Source organism: Polypterus senegalus, chromosome 4 (assembly GCF_016835505.1).
Source record: "Polypterus senegalus isolate Bchr_013 chromosome 4, ASM1683550v1, whole genome shotgun sequence".
Lineage (NCBI taxonomy): Eukaryota > Metazoa > Chordata > Cladistia > Polypteriformes > Polypteridae > Polypterus > Polypterus senegalus.
In genome coordinates this window covers 209,381,001-209,397,002 of record NC_053157.1, presented here as the reverse complement: position 1 = coordinate 209,397,002, position 16,002 = coordinate 209,381,001, and the positions used below count along the sequence as shown (strand labels likewise).

Sequence of the window (16,002 nt, the reverse complement as noted above, 5' to 3'; positions counted from 1 at the left end):
TCTCTGTAACCTTACACTCCAAACGTCTGCACAACCCTATAGCATCTGGAGAAGACAACAGCTTTAACACTGAGAGCATCTCAGCTAATTGCTGCATTCATCTTTATTAACTTTTAACTTGAGTTTTCAAGCAGAGCTTAACTGTGGATTTCTATTCTAAGATTCTTTAATACAGGCTAAACATCAAATTATTATTTGTATCATGTTGTTGTTGTTGTGGTTATGTTGTCACCATTTTGGCTTTGAGGCAGCACTGACTTTTCCAGGCTTGGACCTGCCCCATCAAAGGAGCCAACGTTCCCTGCTGGATGTTTCAATTTAATGTCTTTCTTTCCTGTAGCATTTAATATGGGGAAGTCTGCAGTAATGCTAACATTTGTGGAGTACCATCTATGGGAACACAGAAGCAATGCAATTGTTATGAAAGAATAAATAAAAGTGTTTTGCACTTTCACTATCGTTGCAGCCAAAACCGTAATACTTGACCCTTGTTTGTCATCTACATATTTTCATGTAAAGTTCTACAGCACTCTAGTTTGCTGATTTTTTTGTCCACTTCTAATATCTACTTACCTTTAAAGTGTCAAAGCCCTTCTCCAGATAAGATCCACACATGGCTCTTTCCCCAGTGGAAGCGTAGAATTTGCTCCACCAGTCTATAAACTCTTCCTCCTGTTTGGAAAATATAAGTATACTGTTGGCAAGTGCAGACAGTTGCAATATCATCAGGATCATAAAGATCTGAACACTTTTATAAATTTATTAGCTCAGTTCAAACTTTCAAGCATTCTAAATTTGCTTATCCATCAATGTATGACAGAGTGCTAAATTTACTGCTGTACTGGAAAGATGAACAGGGCAAAAAGGACAAGACAGTGAAGTGAAGTGTGAGAAGCACAAAACAGCATGAAGGAGGTACTGAAGATGGGTGTCTGAGCTCATTTCTTTTATCCTAAGATACCATAAGATGTGTCACTTGCGCATGCTTTTTGTGAATGCATGTGGGACTAAATAGAAAGTTACTGCAAATAGCAGAATATGCTTGGGATTATATACAACATATAGTGAAGAACAATAAAGCAAAAGGATCATCTCACAATGCTAAACATGATAAACATCAATCATTAGCTCTTTAGAGCAGTCTGACCAAGAACAAGTAATGCCATTGATGTGGATCATGTTACAATTTAGGCCAAACTGTGAACTTATCAGGAGGTTACAGGGCTTATTTATGAGTAGCTTTATATTTGTAATGCCAGCCTACAACGATCCAAAAGATGTGAGCATTGAATATTAGACACTAAATTGACCACCATGTCTGTGCTTCCATAGTAATATAGATAAGTTGAGGTATTTGCTAAATTTCTCACTGGTTGTTCCAATTGCTGGTTACTTACCCATTTCATCTTCAGCTGAAACACGAAGGCAGAAAATAAAAACAGAAAGAGCATTGATTATTACAAGAAGGTATGTTGAATAGCTGTAGGAAAACAAACTTGTGGTTGTTGAGCTATTTCAGAGCTCCATTGTCTGAAGACTAAATGTGGAAGTCGACAAAGGTGATGGATTTTTAATAGAGCTGTGTTTTAATTAGCTCTTTTCTACGTAGACCTTAGTTGAGCTCCATTTAAGAACATTTTGCTAGTTTCTCATGATTTTAATTATTGCTTTTCTAATTTTGATTTGCCTCACATTGCTTTTGTGAGGTTCAATTCCTAATTTTGTCGCTGCAAAACTTCTCCAGCTGTTTGTCGCTCTGAAAATCAGTTTTGTGAATGCCTTTCTGAGTGTGCTCTCTGATAAACTGGCATCCCATGCACTGCTAGTTATTGTCCTGCAACTGATGCTGTTCCTTGGCTTGAAAAATGGGTGGAAGGATAATTTTAAATGGTTGAAGCTGAAAGAATAGAAAGCAAAAATGAAAAATATAGAGGATGTACAAAGATGCATGTGGTTCTTGTCCCCATTAGTGCCCTTGAACAGACTCCATCAATTTAAAACAAATCAGTCATCTCATGTCATACTCAGTACCTACAAGAAAAAGAGCCAGCTAGCACATTTGGCTGGCAGAAACGTGATATCTTGGTCTGCCTCGATTGCAGCAAACCAATCTGTTAATAATAAGAAGCCAACTTTAAATTAAAAAAAAAAAAAACATAAATAAATAAAATAAATTGCTGGTTCCAGGTGCTTGCAACTAAAGTGGAATGAATGTCATGGATGAATGGTCTTGCCATTAAACCTAGTGTTAAAGTGGGAGCCAGGAAGTTTCCAAATGAAATGTATCTTAATCCAAGGGGAGACAGAAGGCTGAACATTCACATTTGTGTTAACTCATCTGTATGCTTGTTTGTTGTGTGCAATCTAAAAAAGTGATGTGTAGATGAGAGGTGGTTAAAATAGCTAGCTAGTCTGGGAGAGAAGAAGAATTGGGATGCAAGAGTATAAAATATTTATATAAAAAAAAAAAAAACAAATTGCATGAACTGTCTAAGGCACTAGATTAAAAGGCAAGTGTCGGCGCCTCAGACAAACTGTGAGTCCCAAAGAAAAAGTCAGAGATTACTGTATTTGTGGTCAGTAAGTCAGGTGTCTTAAAAACATCAGCTTAGTAAATATATTTAAATTTTTCTTCCTATAATAAGGTAACCAGTCTAACTCTAAAGTACACCAGGCATATTTTCAGTCCCCAGTAGCTGAGAAGACCAGTTCACCAAGACATACAGTGCAGCCAAAACATATTTGTACACTGTGAAAAAATGGTCAGAAATGGAAATGAAATTGAGGATATTGAAGAACAAACTTTAACAATGGTCTAAAACAGGGGTCTCAGACACTGGTCCAGGAGGGCTGCAGTGGCTGCAGGTTTTCATTCTAACCCTTTTCTTAATGAGTGACCTGTTTTTGCTACTAAATAACTTCTTTTGAATTCATTGCAATTGACTTGCTCGTGAAGACTCAGACCCCTTAATTGTTTTTTTTCCTTAATTAGCTGCCAAACAATAATGAGATATAAAAAGAAGCCCAGACATGAGCAGCAAACTGTGTCCATCATACAATATCTGAAAATAAAGAAAGATGAAGGTCTCAGGAATGTTGATCTGCTCAGGTATACAAAACATTTTAACAGTGCTCTTAGAAAATCAACAATTTCGTAAATCTATGCTATTGCACAATGATAGCAGCAACAAGCCATGAAATTAAAGAACGGTTTAATTAACAACAATTAGCACCTAATTAAGCAACTGGTTGGTGTGAAATTGGTTGGAGTTTCAGGCCCTGACTTAGTTGGTCTTCTGCTGGCTCACTTACTTCACATTTCATTTCTCTTTGGGTGCCATTAAAGGAAAGGAATGAAGCAATTCAGAGGAAAAGCAATTCAATTAAAATGAAAGGAAAACAAGTTAATGAGCAGCGAAAACTGGTCACCAATTGAGAAAAACAGTAAAATGAAAATCTGCAGTCACTGCAACCCTCCAGGACCAGAGTTTGAGACAACTGGTCTAAAATGTAACAGTTATGAATTTGTTATGTAAAGAAACAAGAAAACGTTTATTCAAAACCTATTCTGTAAGTGTTTTCAAGTAATGTAATTTATTGACTTTAAACAATTATTTGTACACCTGGCCATTGGAGTTTTCTCAAAGTCCTGCTCAGTATTTGGTAGGCCCACTTTTGGCAGCAATAACAGCATGCAGGCTCCTGGGTTATGCTTTCAACAAGGGTGTTGCCAATGGCTGGGTCAAGGCTCTTCCTTGTGCGCTGGAGTATGTCTTTCAAATTCTGTTTGTTGCTTGGTGGGTCTGCTGGCCATTTCCTTTTCATCTCATCTCAGAGGTACTTAATAGGATTGAGATCCGGACTTTGTGGGGGCCACTCAAGCACTTTCACCTTCTTTTTGGGTGAGGAAGGCTTTCACATGCTTTGCGATGTGTTTGGGGTCATTATCTTGCTGGAAAATGTAGTGACACCCAAGCAGTTTGGCAGCAGATGGGATCATCTGGGTAAACAGGATCTCCTCATATACCTCATACTTCATGGTACTCAATGCAAATTGCTGCCACACAACTCCAAACCAACACACTCCCGCCACCATCCTTGACAGTTGGATTTAGGCCCTAGGAGGTATACTACTTCTTCGAGTTGCACCACATTCTCTGGTGACTATTATACCATAAAATTGATTTCCAGAAGCATATAGGCTTGTCAGCATGTTCTTAGGCAAATTTAAGATGTTTCAGTTTGTTCTTTTTACTTATAAATGGCTTCCTACAATGAACCCTTCTGTGCAGCCCACGTTCGTTAGGCCTGTTTTTTATTGTTTGTATGCAAACCTGAATTCCAGTAGCCTCCTTGACTTGCTTTGCAATTTGAGGAGCAGACAACGTTTTTGTTTTTTTATGGCAAGCTTTTGATGTTCCTGTCTGTCCTTGAACTGGTCAATTCTTTTTGTTGCACTTCCCTCCAGATTAACGATCTCACCAGACGTCTTGAATTTCTGAATGATTTAGTGCACATTAGAGTGCATAATATCAAGTCTGGTGGCAATGTTTGGACCAGAATTACACTGATTGACAACTTTATGACTCTTTCCCTCAGTGCATTCGTGGGCATTTCAGTGGTTTTAGCCATGTTGGGAAACTCAACTAACTCTACAAATGCTGGTGTGGAAAATGACCACCAAGGCTACGTGTAGATACTAAGGGTACCCAATTACTTGACTATTTGGAATACCTGTTCTTATGTGTTATGTTTAATGATCTCAGTTGTCACTGGGAACTCCTCCCATTGTGACATATTCATTCGACTCTATGAATGGCCAGGTGTACAAAGGCAATAGATTAAATAACTTGAAAACACTTCCAGAATGAGTTCTGACTAAAAGTTTTGTTACATTTTTGATAGTTTTAAAAGTTTGTACTTCAATATCCTCAACTTCATTTCCATTTTTGTCCATTTTTTCACAGTGTACAAATAATTTTTGGCCTCACTGTAAATGCTTGTGTGTCTGTTGCGGCCAGAAAGGACTCTGACCAATCAACCAGTTCAGGTAATGGGTGAATCAATAAATCATATTTTTAAAGACACAAAATTGGAAAACTATTGGTGTGTTTGTGTGTGAATGAGTGTGCCCAGTAATGAATTGGTGACAGGTCCCTGATTGGTTTCTGCCTGGAGTCCAAAACCACCAGGTTAATGTCTTACCTTTCCAACAATAAATTAATGTATAGAAAGTGGGACTGATGATGGATAAAAGCTTTTAAAAGCCATAAATAAAAAATAACAATTATTCAACCTGGTTGTCAGTGTGCATCATGGTATAAACAATCTTGTTCAAAATGTTGTCCTAACAAAGAAAGAAGGACAGCAGAAGTCTTCTAAGAGGAGTTTACATGGAAAGTCTGTCCCTGTGACTTTAAATTCTGTAAAGCCTAAAACTGATGCTTTCATTCTGTGATACTGTATATCAGTTTTCACAGGTCAAGTGCCAGCTTTATATTGCTGTACAAAGGTTAGCTTGGTTATTGGCTTTAATAGAATATGGAGATGGATCTAAAAAATGCTTAGTTAACATTCTCAAGGTATAGAGGTTTGAAATACTCACAGAGCTGAAGTTTATAAATACGTAGGGGTACATGATACAAAATATTGAAGGATGAAGAATACTTCAAGTTTAATGTTGTGTGCATTACAGTATATTAAAAACAATAATGACTGTAACCCCACTCTGGGTTTTACATGGAACACTCATGCAGCACAAATGGCTATCGAGCAGAGTTATGATCCGAGGGCAAAATCTGTTCCTGAATTTAGTAGCGTGGGTACTAATGGTCCTGTGCCCTTTGCAAGAATGGACAAATGAGAAACATGGCAGTGCAGGATGACAGAGGTCTTAAATAACATTGTTTTCCTTTCTAAGGAAGTGTGTCTTATATGCTGCATGTTCTGAACAGAAGCGTGCCACATACCGGTAATATTCTGATCCAGTCACTACTTTTTGCATTGTGTTGTGGTCCTAAGTTGAATGGATGAAATACCTGGATGTAATGAGTGAGGACAGATTCCAGCATACACTATTAGAAGTTTGTGAACACAAAAGGAAACTTCCAGGATGTCTTTAAATGTCTCAAATGCTAAAATTCAGACTGCAGCGGATAAAAACTTTTTAAAGAGTTTGTGCACTTTCATGTTGAGCACATATGTGTTACCACTAAAAATAATCCAGGAGGCAGGAAAGACAATTTAATGTGATGATAAAACTAATGTGAAGCAAACATGAACAGACAATTAAGAAAAAAGCTTTGGTTCCTGCTGAAGAGATGTTGGTGATGCCCACAGCAGGCGCTTACCCCATGGTCTTTGTGTAGATCCCAATGCCCCAGTGCATTGACATGGACACTGTGCTGTAAAAAAATGACGCTATCCTTCGGATGAGATGTTAAACTGTAATCCTGACTCTCTGTAGTCATTCAAAAATCTCTCACCACACATTGTCTATTAGGTGATGAAGGGTGAGAGAGATAGCCAGTTAGAATCAGGGGATGATTAGGGGACTAGAGTATACTGTGGATAATTTAGCCAGAACATCAGGATACACACTAGTCTTTTTCGAAGAATACCCAGGGATTTTTGAATGACTACAGAGAGTCAGGATTACAGCTTAACATCTCATCCAAAGGACAGCGTCATTTTTTTACAGCACAGTGTCCATGTCAATGCACTGGGGCATTGGGATCTACACAAAGACCATGGGGTAAGCGCCTGCTGTGGGCATCACCAACATCTCTTCAGCAGGAACCAAAGCTTTTTTTCTTATTGGTCTGTTCATGTTTGCTTCACATTAGTTTTATCATTCACATTAAATTGTCTTTCCTGCCCCCTGGATTATTTTTAGTGGTAACACATATGTGCTCAACATGAAAGTGCACAAACTCTTTAAAAAGTTTGTACCTGCTGCAGTTTGAATTTTAGCATTTGAGACATTTAAAGACACCCTGGAAGTTTCCTTCTGTGTTCACAAATTTCTAATATTGTATGCTGGAATCTGTCCTCACTCATTACATCCAGGTATTTCATCCACTCATCCTAGGACCACAACACAATGCAAAAAGTAGTGACTGGATCAGAATATTACCGGTATGTGGCACGCTTCTGTTTGGAACATGCAGCATATAAGACACACTTCCTTAGAAAGGAAAACAATGTTATTTAAGACCTCTGTCATCCTGCACTGCCATGTTTCTCATTTTTCCATTCTTGCAAAGGGCACAGGACCATTAGTACCCACGCTACTAAATTCAGGAACAGATTTTGCCCTCGGATCATAACTCTGCTTGATAGCCATTTGTGCTGCATGAGTGTTCCATGTAAAACAAAGAGTGGGGTTATAGTCATTATTGTTTTTACTATACTGCCCCCACATTTTTAGATCAATCGTGTACGTTTTCGCAGATTGTACCTCTATAAGCCACTTCTAGCACAAACATTTTTTCAGTGCAGACCCTCAGGCTGGAGACAACCAGACCTGTCAAATTACTGCAGATAAAGCTGAAATGCTCTTGTTTATTAAAAATGTTCTTCATCTAATGTTCTTAAATAATTGTTGAGCACTTAGTTACATAGGCACAATACCATATGATCACGAAAATAAATCAAGCAAGTACAGTAGATTTGTAAGGTCCGCATTTGAAGCACTTTTATTAATATGTCTGCTTCACTTAGTAGTTTGATTTCTTCATTTTCAAAACCATCCATCCATCAAGTACTGTCGAACCTGCTTAGTCAAATTCAGTGGAGCAGTTCATATATATAATCAAAAACGACTTTTTTTCCAATAAACTTGAACCTGACTGTTTTGGTTATTTGAATATGGGAAGCCAAGATGATGAATGGATATGATGTCTTGTCAGAATACCAAACCAGACTCTGGAGCTGTGACACAACAGCAATGAGACCCCTGTAATGCCTCCTGTGCTCAGATTCTCATCTATGTAATTCATTTCAGTATTACATGGTATCTATTGTCACATTCAGAGAGTTATATATATTGAAAAACACAATATTAAATACAAATTTTAACATGGGGAGTTTTGTGAAGATATTTTGTTTTTATTAGAATTTGACTCTATTTTTTAACTAATGGATTAACTGAGTACCAGTAGAAATTGTACGATGAAGTGTGATTAATATTTGAAACAGTAACATCATCATCACATGACAGTGAAGGACAGAAATGTATGTGAGAAAAAGCAAAGAGGAAAACTAAATATACACACTATATATACCAGACGTCTCCAATGTATTCCTTTCTTGGGGGCTTCTGCATTTGCAAGTCTTCTTTCCATCAATTTTTTTTAACTAAAAGTAACTTGTTTCCAGTTTGTTCCTGCATGTAACACATGGATGTGCCTTTTTTGTCCTGTTTACAGAACAGAGTTGATTGAATCTGTTTCATATCTCTTGTTTCTTTCCAGATTATTTCTTTTAGCTTTTAATTCCATTCAGTTTATTTTTATGTAGCACTCTTACTAATAGTGGCACAGAAGGCTGTAACAAGACAGTGATGACGGGTGCCAATGGCCATTACCAGCAGGATGGAAGGATTGGGGGAGAGAGCATCCACGAGGCATTACCTTCCCTTTGATGCTATAGGGCAGCCTTCTTGGGTGGCTGTGGCACCAAGGATTCCCGCAGGGCATGCTGGGAGTTGGAGTAAGGTACAGCACTGTTAGGTTCTGTGGGGGCCACCAGGGGGAGCTGCAGGGCCCTACATTGGACTTCCAACACACCTGGGAGTGATTCCAGGTAATACTGATGAGCCACCTGGAGCACTCCTGGGACTTGCTTAAAAGGAGCTGCCTTACGCCATTCGAGCTAGAGTCAGGTGGAAAAGGACGAAGCTTGCCAGGAGTAGTGGAGGTGGACGGGACGGAGAAGGACAGAGAAGGAAAGAGAAAAGAAGTGTATTTTGTGTCGTGGACTGTGCTGTGAAGGTGGGAAATGAGAGAAAGCATTTCCCACAAGTAAACATAAAAGCTTGTGTGTTGAACCTGTGTCCTACGTCTGTCTGTGGCCACAACAGGTAGATACAAATACCAACTTTACAAATAACTAATTACATAATGAATTGAAACACTGATAAAGATGCAACTTTTTGTTTTAGCTTCTCAACAGTTTCCCAGCATGAGTGCACATTACTTTTAAAATAAGGCACATGGGGTGTCTTTCTTAATACTAGGGTTATGGGATACATATGGAAGGCATTGTCTAAAAATATATCTCCATTCTTCCCTTTGATGAAGAAATGGCACTGTATCATGTATAGTAAATAACTATAAATGTAACTGGCATTTGTGAAATGGACAAACCGCCTTCCCTAGATTTGCTTGTCTCCTGCAACACATTATCGGCTATACATCAAAAGCGTTATTGTCTCTTTCCAGTAACCCACAATCGTTCTACAGCCTGCTTGTCACATTAGGACAATAGTTTGCCTCTGCTAAAAGAAAGTGGCTGCTGGGAATTGGGGTAAGAGAAGGCACTTACACTAGAGCTAACCAATTAAAAATGAATGTTTGAAATGATGTACAACATTTCTGTGGTAACACAAGCATCCTGCACAGATATATTAATGAATAATTTGATCCTTTTTAGTTTTTAAAGTTTTTAGTGTTGGATGGAGCCGAGTCAAGGAGAAAGGCTGTGATTCTGGTAAAAATGCAAAACTTCTAAATGTCATTAAAGGGAAACTGATGAAACAAACGTCTTGGTTTGCTGCTGGAAGATGAGTATGTGTCAGAAAAGCTTGTAACGGCACTATTTGCTTTGGCTCTCACATGCCTGAAAATATGGTTTCGTCATCTGGTTTAAATATTTGTTTTAAAATAAATAATCTTTGTTAGCAGAAAGAACAAAAAAAAAAAAAAACTCCAGAGTTTGGCTTGTTTAGAGCTTTGGAGAGCATTATAGGAATGATATGAATAATGAAGAAAAGCAGAGAGAATAACTAACTTTTTGAGATAAAAAAGCAACATTTAAAATGAACGTTCTTCATATTTGTGTTTGGGTTAAAAATCTTGTGTTAACTATAACCCAATTAACCCATAGTTGTAGTTTGACATTTTGAGTCTGGAATTCCCTGTAGAAAAATGTTATGACTGTCTGTCCATGGTGTAACTTCCTATCTGTGCTCTCCACTCCATTTTTCTTTCACAGTGTGAACCAATAGGTAAAGGGTGCAATGCCAGAAGACGCTACGATCAACTATTCCAATAAAGAGGTGCGGGAAACACTATCCCAGTCCATGTTACCCTAAACACATTTTTTGAATTTTAAGTTATTCAAATTTTTGTTAACTTTCTAATTTGTTTATATTGCAGTGTCATTATTTAGTTATTTTTGGATCGCATTCAGAGTGCATTTAGGGAATCCATTCCCAGACATTTTTCATTCCCACATTCCCGGGAATGAAACTGCTGTAATTCCCGGGAAACCAGGAATGGCCAAGCTTGCATAGATAGCGTGTAAATGTGTAAAAATCGATCAAGAAATAACAGAGTTATAGTTGAAAATAATTAAGTGGCACGTTTTTTTCGGCCCACGGTGTAGTGTGTTGCTCATTAATTCAGTCAACAACAGACCAGCAGCAGTCAGTCTCCCGGCTCAGTGGACTGGGAGGAGTCCGCACTCTGCAGCTCACGAATGCCGGGACAGGGCAGACTTCATTGACGTCTGTCAGACAACAGCTTTGAACAGCAACTTGAAATTGCAATGCGTCAGTCTGTTGCATCCGCATTATCTGTGCCAAGAAACTTGCCATCACAGAATGATGACAAGAAACTGGATGCATCAGTAAAAGCTGAAATGGCGGTGTTTCAGAACAATGGCAAGCATGGCCGTTGTTTAGAACAAGTGCATCAGAATCTAATGACTGTGCCGCCTACTTCACTGAAGGCAGAGCGTGCTTTCTCAGCGTCTGGCTTACTCTGCACAAATGTGCACTCTCGCCTGGATGACCTCATGTTGGACATGTTGTGCTTTCTACGCTCTTATTACTGCAACTAACTAGATACATGTACTTATATGACATGAACTGCATGTAGATAAGGTTAGTCTTTTATTGGTGTCAACATATTGCAGTAGTTTTATTAAAAAATAAGTGTCGGTCGTTCTAAAACCGTTCACATGTGAGATGCCCGAGCACTGTGTCATCCCGGGCGCCTGGGATTTCTGGGAATGACATGTGGGATTCCCGAATTCTCAGGAATGGATAAACCCGTCCGGGAATGGATTCCCTAGGCGCATTATACTGCTGAAAGGGGCCACTGCTATCAGGGAATTCGGACGCCAAGTAGGGGTGTACGTGGTCTGCAGCAATCTTCAAGTAGGTGATATGTGTCAAAGTAACATCCACATGGATGCCAGGACCCAAGGTTTCTCAGCAGAACATTCCCCAGAGCATCACTGCCTCTGCCGGCTTGCCTTCTTCCCATAGTGCATCCTGTTGCCATCTCGTCCTGAGGTAAATGACACACATGCACTGAGCTGCCCACAAGATCTTAAAGAAAACATCATCCATCAGACCAATTCACCTTCACCCATTGCTCTATTGTCCAGTTCTGATGCTCATATTCCCATTGTTGGCGGTTTTGGTGGTGAATATGGGTCAGCATGGTCACTTTGACCGGTCTGTGGCTACACAGCCCATTTGCAGCAAGATGCAAAGCAGTGTGAGCTCTGGCACCCTTCTCTCATGGCTAGCATTATGTTTTTCAGCAATTTGTGCTACAGTAGCATTTCTGTGAGATTGGATCACACAGGCTAGCCTTTGCTCCCCACATGCATCAATGAGCTTTGGGTGCCCATAAGCCTGTTGCTGGTCATTAGCTGTCCTCCCTTCAACACTTTTGGTAGGTAGTAACTACTGTATACCAGGAACAACTTACAGGACCTGCCATTTTGGACATACTCATACTCTGTTGTATACCCATGACAATTTGGCCCATATTAAAGTCGTTCAAATCCTTGAGCTTCCAACACACTGTTTACTTGCTGTTTAATATATTCCACCCCTTGACAAATGCCACTGTAATGAGATAAACGATCACTTCATTTGTCAGTGGGTTTAATGTTGTGGCTGATCAACGAGTTTGTACTGTATATTGTTGGGAAACAAACTCCGAATTGAAAGTTGAAGCTGTTGCCTAATGCTTCTCTTCCTCTCTTCCTTGCTGAATACACAACTGGCACCAGGAGTGACGTCATTTCTGGGTCACAGATCCTAGCACCCACTTTTTCTGGTCAAACTTCCTCTTAAGGGTTTCCACAGTTATCTTCCGCCACTTTAATCCATTGACTCACTTATTAGACATTCACTTATTTTGTGAAGCTTTTTTTGTGTTCTTGTTAAAATACGGAGGGTTTGCCTTCAAAGTGCCCCAACACTTTATCTCTCTCTTGTGTTTTATCTTACATCTTACATGTACACAGAGGAAAGCTTAAAGGCTCAGATGTTTGTAATTCCCCATCACTCCAGGAGTTGGCGCTGTGTCCTAATGCCTTTTCTCTTCCTCCCTCTGCAGACTGGAAGATTGGCAGCTAAAACAGCACTGACGTCACTTCTGGTGTTTGTTCACCTGGACCCACCTCTTCCTGCCAGAAGGAATTAAAACTGAAAGATCTTGCCATCTTGCGGCAGTTCAATAGAGAACTCACATCTGGAAAGAATTCTATACAATTATTATATGTATAAATTTAAATATATATGTATAAATAGTTCTGATTCACCGTACAGCAGCCGCTTTAAACAGATAACTGGTAGGTTCAGACTCGCACAATAAGGAAGGAGGGATTCTTTTCTATGTGTTTTTGTGTTTTGGCATTCTCAACAATGCATGCCATGGATATATGTATTGTTGTCACAGGTAGCTTTGTTACATTTGTACACAGGCACTGTGACATGTCACATCACATGTAAGAACTGAACTGTCCGTGATGATTTGTTTGAAAAAATCAGAAAATTTCAAGATAAAAGACTATAAAAATTACCATTTTGTAGCAGTGCTACCATGGTAAAAAATCAATTTCCCAGCAGCCTAAACTGAATTGCCCTCATTGGATGACAAAAGCAGGAGCAGGGGCTGCTGGGAACGAGAAAGGACAGCGGGAAAGTTGAAAAAGGGGCCGAACAAAGCAATGGGACATCTGTGTTTTTGTGGAACCTGTCTGACATGTCTATTGAAAAGTCAATTATGCTCTGGATCATTTCCTGTTAGGATTTCTCGTGCCTGCCTGTCATGTGTATAGTGGTGGATTAGTCATCATGTATCTTCAAAAGGAGCGCTCCTGCAAATCTCACCTCTTGCCACTCAGGACTACCAGTAGGACTGTTTCATTCATTAATTATGGAAGCTGTTCTCGTGATTGTCATCTTCACACCACACCAATTTATTCTCTTTTGCTGCATTGGACTGTATAAGAACGTTGTCGTGAATATTTATTGTTGTGGTTCATTGCTGTGTTAAAATTGTGTTGCCGTATGGGAAAGGGGAGGTTTGTTTGATTGTTGTTCTTTTGTATTAGGTTTCCCATCAAATATATTATTCACTCATTTGTTGGTTTCATGACTCTACCCGGGAGTGTGTGTGGGTTGGACCAAGGCTGGGTGCATTCCTGGAATCCCCACAGAAAAAATAAATACATCACCGACTTATCGATGGTGTGAATCTTAGAGGCATCAGACCGCTACAATTTTTTTCATGCAAAGTCTCATTTTATTTCTGGATTCTTTGGGTGTTTGTTTCTGTATCTCATTTTGTTCATTCATAATATTAAAATGTTTTTTACTCATTTTCCAGAAAGCACAGCAAAGATTTGTCTTCTTGAAGTTTCTATTATCTTTCAAAATGACTATCACTAAAACTGCTAAAGGATGAAAAGTACACAGCTCACTTTTAAGATTCACTGTTATTTGTATCTGTTATTTAAGAACATGTATAAAAAGTATTCCAGTAACAAGACACTGATCTGCAAAATGAATTAAATATGAATGAACACATTTTGAGTTCTGAAAGCTTGGGAAGCATTAAATTGGTCCATCCATTTTATACACCTTTTTGTCTTAGCCTGGGTAGTAGAACACTAGTGATGAGCAAAACGACTTATGTTAAATTGAATTTACAGCATAACAGAGTTTCACATCACAAAAAAATTTCACTGAACAAATTGTACTTTGCCACAAAGGAAATTCACGCTATTAGCACATGTATTTTCATCTCACCAGCAATATTATTACTGTGCAGAGCATAGAAATGGGAGGCACAGCTAGACAGCAAATACTGAGAAGTACTTTGCCATTGTTAAACTCCATTGGCCTGTAATTGTGCTTATAAATTAGGAGAAAATGAGTTCACATGGTGTTACACTGAGACAAATGAGCTGGAACTGGTGACATGAATATGGAGGAAGGCAGTGCAGTAATGCTGTTAGTAGTTTCACAACAGGAGCCAGGGAACTTCAGGGTAGTGTTAGAGAAAAGACAGAGCTGAATTAGCTGTTGAATAACTGTTAGGGAGCAATATTCCTTAATTTTTCACCCCAAAAAGCATTTTTTACATTTTAGTAATGTTACACATGTGCACCTGTGGATCACCCTTTGGGCTAAACTGAGGTAGGCAATAACATGCCGGGTTGAGAGGTGGTGCTCACGCTAACCTCCTCTTTTATTCCCTCCACAGAACAGAGAAGATGCGCAGTGAGGGCAAATGGCTCCTCCCCTTCTAGTTCCTCCACCTATAAGACACACAGCTGCCACACGAATAAATTCAGTTTGGACTGAATGTACCTCAGGATGGAGCTCCTTCTACCCTGACCAGCATGTGACAATTTACTTATCCTAAAGGCTTTCATATTTAGATTTTCTTTGGTCACTGTACTGTTGTACATAGCAGCCCTTTTCATTAATTGTTGGACTGAACTAAATGGGGACGACTGGGTTGGCACCTCAGTATTTATCTGTGGAACTTGCAGTACTTCACTCGACCACAGTAAATTTAGTTCTGCAGTTGTGAAATCACATACAAAGCAAATTACAAAGGCAAATTTCACAAAACTGTATGCAAAATAAAAATCTGGTGTTTCACTCATCACTGTAGAATACCCAGCATATAACATTCTAAATTTAGAAAGACAGTTAATACACAGACTGGCATTGTGGTTAGTGTTGTTGTCCAACAGCTTCAGAGAACAGATTTGACTTCATACCGTGGTTACATTCCCATACATCACAAACTGTGTGGATTAAATAAATTGATTTTTCTAAATGGGCCTAATGTGAAGAAGCAAGGGGAGTGAAGGTGAGTGAGTGTGCCATTCAATCAACTTATGTGTTCTGCACTACGCCCAGTTCAGCCAGGAAGTACTGTGGCTCTCCATAAACCTGCAGTCAAATAAACAGGATTACAAAATGGATAGACGACTTAGATACAAATTGAGGCTTGTTTCAAGCTTTCAGAAACAAAGTAAGAAAGAGGAACCAAACTAAACAAACTAGACATGAACTGCAGGCAGAAATTGATCTCAGAATGGGAATATGACTGACAAAAACAAATCAAGAGTGTGGCACAAAGAGAGTGTGGACAGCATCACAATTGAACAAATAAACGTGCAGAGATGTGTTTTCATTTAAAGAAAAAGGGATATCATCACCACCATGCAAAATACTAATCGATAATGGACAGGAAAAAGCACATTGCTCAACTTTAAAGGACAGGGAGAGAAAAAACATCTTGTATACATACATGTAGGCTGGATGCTGAGGATGTAAGGTTAATAGCAGCTGAGCTTGTCACACTGTCTGCTGGCTACAAATCAAAATTTTTAGTTAGCAGGGTCAGTTTAGCCAGACAAAAAGAAAAGTTAAATGAAAAAAATATCAGAATGTAATAAGGCTGCTTCAGAAAAGATGATTTTATTTTTAGTACCCAAGGAGACTGAAATGCATTT

At 39.0% G+C, this 16,002-nt stretch overlaps 1 protein-coding gene across 5 annotated transcripts in view; it reads right to left on the bottom strand.

Annotated features, from left to right (window-relative positions):
- The window catches only part of dysf (dysferlin, limb girdle muscular dystrophy 2B (autosomal recessive)), a 362,566-nt gene that overhangs the window by 67,564 nt on the left and 279,000 nt on the right, over positions 1–16,002 (bottom strand). For 3 of the 5 annotated variants that reach the window (XM_039751924.1, XM_039751921.1, XM_039751922.1), the window contains one exon: positions 574–672. In XM_039751924.1, coding sequence (XP_039607858.1) covers positions 574–672 — 99 coding nt within the window. Of the gene's footprint in view, positions 1–573; positions 673–1,397; positions 1,413–15,797; positions 15,861–16,002 lie in introns of all 5 variants that reach the window. The other 2 variants (XM_039751919.1, XM_039751920.1) reach the window with 2 other exon arrangements.